The sequence below is a fragment of the Oryza brachyantha genome, chromosome 3 (genome assembly GCF_000231095.2).
Source record: "Oryza brachyantha chromosome 3, ObraRS2, whole genome shotgun sequence".
Classification (NCBI taxonomy): Eukaryota; Viridiplantae; Streptophyta; class Magnoliopsida; order Poales; family Poaceae; genus Oryza; species Oryza brachyantha.
The window spans coordinates 16457377-16469198 of NC_023165.2; the positions used below are offsets into that span (position 1 = coordinate 16457377).

The window sequence follows — 11822 nt, forward strand, 5'->3', positions numbered from 1 at the left end:
TTCAGCTACCTATGTGCTTCACAAATATTTGATACTAAGATGTTGTACATCACGTGTTCTTGTATATATTTACATGATGATTGCTGACGAAGTACAATACTTGCAGTGCACAAATATTAGTATATATCTATATTGCTCACCAAATACAACTGTAGTGACAAAATATTTCTATTTATCTCTTTTGGGATTATATATTTATGCGTGTATTCCAGATGGCATGGCTAGCAATCCAAAGGCTAGCCGAAATACAATTTTTATTTTTTTTATTTTATTCTCGGTGACGGGCCGTAATAAAAGTCCATCGCTATTGCATGATCCTTGACGGGCTTAGAACCTACCAGTGACGGGCTGTAATTTCAGCCTGTCAAAGATAAGTTCATGCCCGTCGTACGAAATCGCCTGGATGCCTATCGGTGACGGGCTATGAAATGTGCCTATCACAGATGACTAGTATCTTTGACGGACTCTATTTCAAGCCCGCCACGGATAGGTTATACATGACGGGCTGTAACGCCTTCCGTGACGGGCCAACTTTGATGTCCGTCAGAGATGCCTATGATCCATGACGGGATTTTGCCCGTCAGTAATGTATCGGCCTCATCAGTGACCACTCAACACTGAGCAGGCCAGCGTTCGTCACCAAACTGCCCTTAGGCCCATCATAGATGTCGGGTTCTGGTGTAGTGAGTGGACGGCAGAATTTGGGCGATGATATGGTGCACCGTGCACACACGCTACTCTTATGGACAAGCAAACATTAAACGTTTGCGGAGACACTACGTACACGCTGGCACGCTGCCATTGAGACTGCACAGCAACTCAAACTAACAAACAGCTCGTTGGTGACAAGGTTGAGACATACAGATATACCGGCGTGCAACACCGTATCATTGCAAGAGAAAATACGATTGGTTACCATTCCACTAGTGCGCGACAAACCGGCAGGCGGCATTTGCATGCACTTGTCGACGGCCAAGTTGCATCAATCAGCGCATCTATCCGACGCTGACAGTACCTCCTCTCACACCCAGCACTCCATATAAGTACAGCTACGCATGCAAGGTCGAGCAGAAGCGCATCGAAAATCGAACGGTGGGACGCGTACCCCTCACACAGGTGTATGCCTGCCATGCAACCGTTCGTGGCGCGGCCCTCGCCGCCGGCGCTCCTCGCGTTGTGCGGGGCCCTGCTCGCCGCCTCCTTGCTCCCGGCGGGCGCGTCGTCATCGGGCGAACGACTCGAGGTCGGCGACATGGTGATGATGGACAGGTTCCGCGCATGGCGGGCCGAGCACAACCGGTCGTACGCGAGCGCGGAGGAGGCGCTGCAGCGGTTCGAGGTGTACCGCCAGAACGCTGAGTTCATCGACGCCACTAACCTGCGCGGCGGCATCACGTACCAGCTTGCCGAAAATGAGTTCGCCGACCTCACCCAGGAGGAGTTCCTTGCCACATACACCGGTTACTATGCCGATGATTTCGGCGCGAACGACCACTCGGTGATCACGACGAGCGCCGGGGATATCGAAGGCGCCGTGGACGCCGACCCCGGCTTTTCTTGCAGCATGGACGTCCCGGCTAGCGTGGACTGGAGGGCCCAAGGCGCCGTAGTTCCACCAAAGTCCCAGAGCTCAACATGCAGTAAGAGTAAAATAATTTCACAGATCAATAATTCAAAGAACGTATCTTACTTAGGTAGTTAATTTGCACTAATATATATATAAATAAAGGCAGCTGTTGGGCGTTTGTGACGGCCGCGACGATCGAGAGTCTGAATAAGATCAAGACGGGGAAGCTGGTGTCGCTGTCGGAGCAGCAGCTGGTGGACTGCGACAGCTACGATGGGGGCTGCAACATGGGGTCGTACGGGAGAGCGTACAAGTGGGTCATCGAGAACGGCGGGCTCACCACGGAGGCGGACTACCCGTACACGGCGCGGCGGGGCCCCTGCAACCGCGCCAAGTCCGCGCACCATGCCGCCAAGATCACCGGGTTCCAGAAGGTGCCGCCACGGAACGAGGCGGCGCTGCAGGCGGCCGTGGCGCGGCAACCCGTGGCTGTGGCAATCGAGGTCGGGAGCGGGATGCAGTTCTATAAGGGCGGCGTCTACTCGGGCCCGTGTGGCACCCGGCTGGCACACGCCGTCACCGTCGTCGGGTACGGCGCCGACGCGGCGTCGGGGGCCAACTACTGGATCATCAAGAACTCGTGGGGCCAGTCATGGGGCGAGCGCGGTTACATCCGGATGCGCCGCGACGTCGGCGGCCCTGGCATGTGTGGCCTCACGCTCGACGTTGCCTACCCGACACTGTGAACGAACGCACACCCCCCGTGACAAGATGCGCAGATATATAAATTATAGTACACGTGCACGCGTGATTAACTAGTCAACTGTACCATGATTAACGTGTTTGTCTATGCATTATGGAGTGCAATTAATTAAAGTGCATGCGTACGTACAATTATATATGAACATATCGCTCCTGTAAGCATTGGTAAAAAAATGATCTTTGTAGGTGGCTAAAATTGATTTTGGCCCATGATTGCAAGGCCCGCCTGGCCTAAGATGTATGCAAAAAAGTGGGTTTTTCGCAGTCGGTCCGCCCGCCCAATTGCCAAAATCAATTTATCTAGAGACAGTCCCTTGAGTCACCTACCTGCAAAATATATTTTTCAAAAATACAAAAAAAAAACTGTCAGTTGGGAGGGAACAGTGGACGCCACCGCCGTGTCCTGCGCCAAGACAGTGCTCACGAGGTGACTGGTCTGTTGCTCGATTTATTCGGTTAGACATCGGATAATAGAAAATTAGTGATAGAGATCAGTTTAAGAAATTCAGAATTCACCATAACTATTTTGTATCATGTTCTGCTCCTACTCAAACAAGAAATTCGAAATATATAAGGGGATAGAATAAGAGTTTGTTTCGGTGATCGGTAGAATCAGAATCCATATCTATCAAATATGAGATAAACCCCCGACTTCCACCAGCGATATAAATACGGAGGAGGGGATGCCCAAATCCAACATGAAAAATTCGTAACCCTAATTGCCCGATGGATTAGGCGTTGGAAGGGAGTTGTGAGGTAATTTCAGAAATTGCACGTAAAGACCTGAATGTTGTAAGTTTAGAAGTGATTACCGGCGATCTAATCTCGCTGGAGATGAAGGAAAGAAGATAGAAATCAAGGAAAGGAAAGAAGGGAATAAGATGACTTCATCTGCATGTCGATATTTAGTTGAATGTGTTTAAATTAATTGGTGATCATGCATAGATTATGGTTTAAATTTATAATTTTTTTATCAATGAATTCAATTATCTAATACCGGCTGCTAGTCCCCGTCCCTCCCATTATCGCGTGTGTCGGATCCGGCCCTCCTAATGAACTCTTGCTCGATCCGGCCCTCGTAAGGTCATGTGCGCACGATCCGGCCCTCCGGTGGTCGCTGTCGCCTCACACTATCCTCCAACCCTCCCGTTGTCACGGTTGAGTAGGAGCCTGTAGTTAATGAGAACCTGGCAAACCACCCTTTGGTTCTGCTCACACGCATCATCCATCCATAATAAGTACCCATAAAAAGTATCTCAAATAAGGAATGCAGCATCCATGGGTAATATGCCTTAGAGGCAACCATACAATTGGTTGTATCATTTATTTGTCGTATATAATTCGTCGAGATAGATAACTTATGGCATAATCCCCAGTACACCCATAAAATTTTAGCTAGTCCCTTTTATACCTCTAAATTTTGCTGAAGGTATACTCCAAATTTTGATTTTGTTCCCTTTCATGTACCTCCCATTAGTTGACCTTTGATTTTCTATAAAATTAACTATTTTATCATTTGGATGAACAAAGAAATTTATAAATTATATTATTGAAAATGTAAGTTTATCGCATGAGACTATTAACACATATGACTATGCTATGCCATACGTTATTTATGATAAAATATATTTTAAGATATTAAAATAAAAAATATGTATTTATTTTATTTTTTAAAGTCATAAAAATAAGGAGCGTTCATACAAACAATGGACCACCGTGCACAAATCAAAAAAATATATTGTCCTATTCAAGTTCAAATAAAAAAATAATTTATTCTATTGTTTTGTTTTTAATTTTATGTCAAAATTTTCTGCGATAATTATTTAGTCTCATTAGTTACATAAAATGCACATACTAACTACTCAAACAAAATTTTTAATTTTTTTTCAAGCATATATTCAAACCTAAATCACGAAGGGAATTAAAGACATTTGTCACAAACTTAATAGTGAAATGAAGGAATATAAATCATGACAGGGGTATGTAAGGATCAATATGAAAGTTTAGGGGTCTAAAAGGACGTAGGATTAACATGTTGACGAGAGGGGGATGAATAGACGATTTAAAAATAATTTACTCCTAATCAAAACTAACCTAAGTTGCTAGGTTGGTGAAAGACAACACTAACTAGGCAACTAAGTAAGTTTTTCAATCCTAGGGTGATAGTGGCTTAATATCACTAGGAAAGTAAATTATACTTTCTAAGTCTAGTTTAGCAAGCCTAGGGTGAAAGATCACAAGTATGTCTCTAGAAATGTAAATTTAACAAATAAAAATGCAACAAGTAGAGGAGACAAAGGACAAGGAATTTTTCATTGTGGTTCGGAAACTCGCCGATTTCCTAATCCCCGTTGAGGCGAGCCCAACTCCACCGTTCAACCATGAAGCCACCGCATTCCCCCTTCGTCAAGGGGTGGGCAAAGCGGGAGTCGGCCCAAGGAGAGGACTACCCAAGCCTCCATCACTAGGGTTGTTTTTCCTCCACTCCGGAGATGGCGAACACCAAGCCAGTCACAAAGCAGCGCCGGGCCTCTTCCACAATCTTCTTGGAAAGATCACTGGGCAACTCCTCCACAAGCCGTCTAGGAGGCGACAACCTCTAAGAGTAACAAGCGATGACCCGGCGTAGAGATGATCAAGTGCCACACTAACTCTACAATGAAGCAATGCACTTGATTCTTGGCTAAAACACACTCTAACACACTAAATGGATGAACACTAAGCTCAAGTGAATGTGAGAGAGGTGCAAGAGATGTGAGCAAACGAAATGGCAGCCAAGACAAGTCCCTTGCTGCTGGTGGGGGAGTATTTATACTCCCACAACCACAAACTAGCCGTTGGGGTCGAAATCCCCAAATTGTGTGTACTGTCGGTCAGACCGGAGTTATATGGCCGATTAGACCGTGCTACTGTGCAATGGCTAGAAAACTAGCCATTGAAGTGTTGTCACGTGACCTCATCGGCCTAGTTGGTTAGACCGACGTTAACAGGCTGGTCATACCGACCCTGGCTCGGTCAGACCACCGTCAGCTCGATCTGAGCGACTGTGGCTCCGTCAGCTCTGTATCGGCCATCCCAAAGAGCAACAATTTGGTCTCGATGGGGCCGGTCAGACCGCACAGATGCCACCGGTGAGACCGGCCAGTCAAGCCGGTCAGACCGTTAATAGATTTTTGGTCAGACCGGTAGTTGACCTATGGTCAGACCAGTATTGAGCACATGATCTAACCGACCCTGGTCTGGCTGAACTCAGTGAACCTTCCATGAATAAAAATGTTGTTCAAGTGTTTATGCAAATGACCTACTGTGGCAGTTGAAATCATCTCTATGCTAGGTCATTACCCCTCTTAATAGTACGGCAAGACTAAAATAAACTAGCAAATTGGTCGCCCTTCACCTCGATCAATTTAGAACCTTAAGCAGTAGTTTTACCGTCTTCTACTCCTTTGCTTTGCTCCAACAATTTTAATCCTTTATCGATCATCCAATTTCACACATCTAAGTGAACCTAACTTAAGATAAACATCTCAAAGACAATGGTTTGTCCACAATTAGAGCTTGTCATTAATTACCAAAATCAACAACGGTGGCCTAGATGCTTCAAAGGGATAGGGTAAATTTCAGGGGAATAGAAGGGATTGAGTGAGTTTTCAGGGGTATCGATGGAATTTACCCATAACTTATTACTGATTAATAAATATTTGATTCATTCATTAGACCTTCATGTTGTATATCACTACTTCTTGAAAGAATATATGATCAAGTACCACATATGGAACAAATATAATTATATGACTAACACATATCAATTTCTTATGGATCAAGGTATGGAGATACCAGATCGATAATATAGACACATGTTGGAGAATATGATGTTGGATAGACACACCGTGAGATACCGTGAGAGCTATATGTGATGTAACATCAGTGTTCTCATTAAGTATTGATGTATAATCATTATACTTAAGATTATCATGGTTCCCAACATGTGTAGTGAATTGCTTAGGGACTACTAAACGCTACTCCATGACTAGGTAGTTATAAAAATAGTATTTATGCATACTAGGAAATATGTAGTGGGATGTGAATAATTAAGATGAGTTTTGCCCATCTATTGGACATATATCTCTTGGCTACTCAATGTTATAGATTATGAAAGTGCATGATCATGCCAAAGATGATTGAGAAATCAATCACAAGCTTAAGTAATCTAATACAAGATTGAGCGAATTATTGAACTATTGAAAGGATGATACACATCTATTCTTGAGATTAATCGTTGTCCTGAGTCAAAGGGACTAATACAAAGATACAATATAGATTCAGTCAATTTGATTTTTATGTTTGCTCGACGGGTCAATATATTCTATTAGGAGTCACTGTTGACACGTGGACTCAAAATGAGTTTTTAAGTTAGAACCGACTAAACATGAACCTATGGGTCATAGTTGGATGATTATCCAATGGAGGCTCAATTCAGATAAAGATCCAAGTATGTCACAGCCGGAGTTTAATCCCAAGCCTAAATTCTTAAAGGAAATTCGTAAATAATAATTGGCTTAAGTAACTCAGGAAAACTCCCTCTAAAGGAATTAATTTAATTAAATCGAAGTTCACAAATTGTTAACTAGATTTAAACTCAAATTACAGAGTATAAAATTTTGCCCAAAAACTTAATTTAAAATTTGGCAAAAGTGGGGCTTTCCTTTTTCCCTTCCTTCTCAAATTGGGCCGAAGTCAAATTTTCCTCCCTCTTTTCTTTTTTTTTCCTTTTCCTCCTCCCTTTTCCTTCTTCCTTCCCTCCTTTTCCTCCAGGCCGACTGTCACACCCGGAGTTTTGTCCTAAGCCTAAAATCGTAAAAAGAAATTCGTAAATAACAATTGGCTTAATTAACTCAGGAAGAATCCCCCTAAAAGAACTTAATTCAATTAAATCGAGGCTCGCAAATCGACTAACTGGATTTAAATTCAAATTGCAGAAGTATAAAATTTGGCCAAACAAATTAATTTAAAACTCGACAAAAGTGGGGTTTTCCTTTTTCCTTTCTTTTTCGCTTCCTTCTCAAATTGGGCCGAAGTCCAATTTTCCTCCCGCCCTTTTCTTTTTCCCTTTTTCTTTTTCTTTCTCTCCCTCCCCGGGCCGGCCCAGCCGAGCCGGCCCACTCCCCCTCGGCCGGCCCAGCCGACCGGCCACTCTCCTCCTCCCCGCGCGCGCCTCCGCTTGGGCCGCTGCTCCGGCCCAGCTCGCCGCGTCGCCCGCGCCGCGAGTCCGCGCCGCCTCCCTCCTCCCTCGCGCCACTGACAGGTGGGGCCCACCTGTCAGTGACCGTCTCCCCGCCAGCGCCCACGCCCACGACCGCGCCACACCGCGCCGAGTCCGACTCCGCGCCGCCGCCGCAACGGCCGCCGCCGAGACCGCGTCGTGCCCGACTCGGTCTCCAACCTCCGCCCGCCCTAGCCGGCGCCGCCACCCTATAAATCCCGAGCCGCCGCGCGCCGTCGCCCACTTTCCCTCTTCGCTCGAGTCGCCGCCGAGCTGTCGCCGTCCGCCGCCACCGTTCAATCTCGCCGCCAGCCGCCGGTCGTCGCCGTCCAGCTGCGTCACCGCCTCCGTGCCGCCATCACCGTCGGATTGCTGCCCCGTCGTCGCCGGTGGACATCCCCAGTGCCGCACGTTCCCTCTCCGCCCGGTCGCCGCAGCGCCTCGTCGCCTTGCCGTCGTTCGTCGATCTCCGCCGCCGTTGCCGATCTTCCGCTCATACCCGTGTCACCACCTCCGCCTCGATCTCGCCGACCCGCCCGCGCGTTCGCCGCCGCCGGTGAGCGTCTCCCTTCACCTCCCCTCTCTCTCTCCCTTTCCGGCCGACCGCCGCCGAGCCGCACGCCGTTGTCGGACAGGTGCGGAGCTCCTCCTCGCCGTCGCCTGCTGCGGTCGTCGTCGCCCTCGTGAGGCCGTCGTCAAGCCGCCGCCATCCGCGCCCGTCCGCGTCCTTTCTCGCGCCTGGCCGTCGTTGTCGCGCCAGTCCGCTGCCGCCGCCTTGCTCGGCTGCGCCACCGTCTCCGTTGTCCACCGCGCGTCGTCGCCGGTCGCCGGTCGTCGCCGTCGCCCGTCGTCGCCATCGCCGTCGCCGTCACGCCGTCGTCGCCATCGCCGTCGCCGTCACGCCGTCGTCGCCATCGCCGTCGCCGTCACGCCGTCGTCGCCATTGCCGTGTGCCGCCGCCGCCACGCCGCCCGCCGCTCCCGTCGCCGGCCGCGCTCGCTGCTCCCCTCTCTGCTCCCCTCTCGCTGAACGACGGGGCCCACCCGTCAGTCACCCCACTTCCCCCCTCCTTCCTCTCTCTCCTCCCCGGGCCCGCGTGTCAGCCTCTCCCTCGCCCTCTCTCTCACCGACAGGTGGTCCCCACCTATCAGCCGTCAGCCTCCTCTCCCCTCGCTGACGTCAGCAGCCCCATTAATTGCGCAATAATTGATTTAGGACTTTTCTGTTTAGCTTAAAAACCGAGAAAACTTCTAAAATTCATAAGTAATTCATCTAGTCTCCGTTTAGGTCCATTCAAATTTCATTAAATTCATAAAATTGTCAAGAATCCATTAAAAATAGTTTCTTTTGCTGTTTTAGTAGAGTTTGTGCCTGTTTATTTATTTTTATGCTTTGTCGCTAAGATTCGGACCCCGCCGAAGAGCCGGTTTACTTCGAGATCGTCGCCGCAGTTCCCCAAGGGCCAGAGCAAGGCAAGTGACACTCATCTTTGATCATACTGAACCCATTATTGCAAATTCCCCGCTTTATTAATTCAAATATGCATTGTTTTAATTAAAGTATTTACTGTATGTTATTTTCCGGGTAAACCTTATTATTATGCCGTTGTTTATGCAACTTTATTCACTGCTGGACCAGGGGTAAATTGATTAGAGTCAGGCCTAGGTTAATGCTTAGCCATGCTTAGAACAAATAGCTCATGGGGTCACATTTAATCATGCTTTGTTCTGAATAGCTGAGGTATTGATTCGTTACCCGGTTCGGGTTACTGTCAACTAAAATATTGATAATGGTGGGCTGTGGGTACATGGTTTTGAGAGTCGCACCCATGGTAAGTAACAATTGGCTTAATTAACTCAGGAAGAATCCACCTAAAAGAACTTAATTCAATTAAATCGAGGCTCGCAAATCGACTAACTGGATTTAAATTCAAATTGCAGAAGTATAAAATTTGGCCAAACAAATTAAGTTAAAACTCGGCAAAAGTGGGGTTTTCCTTTTTCCCTCCTTTTTCCTTTCTTTTTCCCTTCCTTCTTAAATTGGGCCGAAGTAAAATCTTCCTCCCTCTTTCTTTCTCCTTTTTTCTTTTTCTTTTCTCCTCCCCGGGCCGGCCCAGCTGAGCCGGCCCACTCCGCCTCGGCCGGCCCAGCCGACCGGCCGCTCTCCTCCTCCCCGCGCGCGCCCCCGCTTGGGCCGCTGCTCCGGCCCAGCTCACCGCGTCGCCCGCGCCACGAGTCCGCGCCGCCTCCCTCCTCTCTCGCGCCACTGACAGGTGGGGCCCACCTGTCAGTGACCGTCTCCGTGCCAGCGCCCGCGCCCGTGCCCGCGCCACGCCGCGCCGAGTCCGACTCCGCGCCGCCGCCGCAACCGCCGCCGCAGCAACGGCCGCCGCCGAGACCGTGTCGCGCACGACTCAGTCTCCAACCTCCGCCCCGCCCTAGCCGGCACCGCCACCCTATAAATCCCGAGCCGCCGTGCGCCGTCGCCCACTTTCCGCCTCCGTCCGAGTCACCGCCGCGCTGTCGTCGTTCGCCACCGCCGGTTGATCTCGCCGCCAGCCGCCGGTCGTCGCCGTCCAGCCGCGTCACCGCCTCCGCCTCGGCGTCGCCAACCCTCCACCGACTCCCGTCACCGCCAGTGGATGCCCCGCGCCCTTCGCTGCTCCTCCATCCTCTCCACCGCCGCGCCTTGTCACCTCGCCGTCGTTCGCCGATCTCGTCGCCACGCGTCGCCAGCCGCCGCGCGTCCGCGTCAACACCTCCGCCTCGATCCCGCCGACTCGTCCGCACGGTCGCCGCCGCCGGTGAGCGTCTCCCTTCACCTCCCCTCTCTCTCTCCCTTCCCGGCTGACCGCCGCTGAGCTGCACGCCATTGCCGGACAGGTGCGGAGCTCGTCCCCGTCGTCGCCTGCTGCGGTCGTCGTCGCCTTCGCGAGGCCGTCGTCAAGCCGCCGCCATCCGCGCCCGTCCGTGTCCACGCTCGCCGCCTGGTCGTCGTCGTCGCGCCAGTCCGCTGCCGCCGCCTTGCTCGGCTGCGCCGCGTGCGCCGCCGTCTCAGTTGTCCGACGCGAGTCGTCGCCGGTCGCCGGTCGTCGCCGTTGCGCCGTCGTCGCCGTGCCGTGCGCCGCCGCCGTGCGACGCCGCTCCCGCCGCCGCCCGCTCCCGTCGCCGGCCGCGCTCGCTGCTCCCCTCTCTGCTCCCCTCTCGCTGACCGACGGGGCCCACCCGTCAGTCACCCCGCGCCCTCCCTTCCTCTCTCTCCTCCCCGGGCCCACATGTCAGTCTCTCCCTCCCCCTCTCTCTCACCGACAGGTGGTCCCCACCTGTCAGCCGTCAGCCTCCTCTCTCCTCGCTGACGTCAGTAGCTCCATTAATTGCGCAATAATTGATTTAGGACTTTTCTGTTTAGCTTAAAAACCCAGAAAACTTCTAAAATTCATAAGTAATTCATCTAGTCTCCGTTTAGGTCCATTCAAATTTCATTAAATTCATAAAATTGTTAAGAATCCATTAAAAATAGTTTCTTTTGCTGTTTTAGTAGAGTTTGTGCCTGTTTATTTATTTTTGTGCTTTGTCGCTTAGATTCGGACCCCGCCGAAGAGCCGGTTTACTTCGAGATCATCGCCGAAGTTCCCCAAGGGCCAGAGCAAGGCAAGTGACACTCATCTTTGATCATATTGAACCCATTATTGCAAATTCCCCACTTTATTAATTCAAATATGCATTGTTTTAATTAAAGTATTTACTGTATGTTATTTTCCGGGTAAACCTTATTATTTTGCCGTTGCTTATCCAACTTTATTCACTGCTGGACCAGGGGTAAATTGATTATAGTTAGGCCTAGGATAATGCTTAGCCATGCTTAGAACAAATAGCTCATGGGGTCACATTTAATCATGCTTAGTTCTGAATAGCTGAGGTATTGATTTGTTACCCAGTTCGGGTTACTGTCAACTAAAACATTGATAATGGTGGGCTGTGGGTGCATGGTTTTAAGAGTCGCACCCATGGTAATTAAGGACCGGTTCACGGGAAACCCTGGAAGTAATTAAGTGCTAACCACATGACGAAATGGGTAAGGTGGGATTTGAAGCATGACTTCGAACTATTTGACGTACCGTGGCAAGGGTAGGCATGATGGAGTATGGACGGGCAATCGTGGTGTAACGAAAGCCTCTACTGCTTCCGGATCTGCCAAGGCACAAGAGGGGACTGCCCGACTTGGTGTAAA

At 49.8% G+C, this 11822-nt stretch overlaps 1 protein-coding gene across 1 annotated transcript; it reads left to right on the forward strand.

Annotated features, from left to right (window-relative positions):
* Window positions 1-1078: 1078 nt before the first annotated feature.
* LOC102710570 (ervatamin-C-like) lies at window positions 1079-2525 on the forward strand. The gene is made up of 2 exons (XM_006650178.3): window positions 1079-1640; window positions 1730-2525. Exons 1-2 carry the CDS (start codon window positions 1121-1123, stop codon window positions 2311-2313), a joined length of 1104 nt encoding a protein of 367 aa, XP_006650241.3. The 5' UTR covers window positions 1079-1120; the 3' UTR covers window positions 2314-2525.
* Window positions 2526-11822: the final 9297 nt, after the last annotated feature.

Excerpts from the sequence above, each read along its gene's own strand:
- LOC102710570 (XM_006650178.3), top strand. The coding sequence starts at position 1,121 with ATGCCTGCCATGCAACCGTTCGTGGCGCGGCCCTCGCCGCCGGCGCTC. Across the intron at positions 1,641-1,729 it reads GTCCCAGAGCTCAACATGCA|GCAGCTGTTGGGCGTTTGTG; the intron begins GTAAGAGTAAAA and ends ATATAAATAAAG.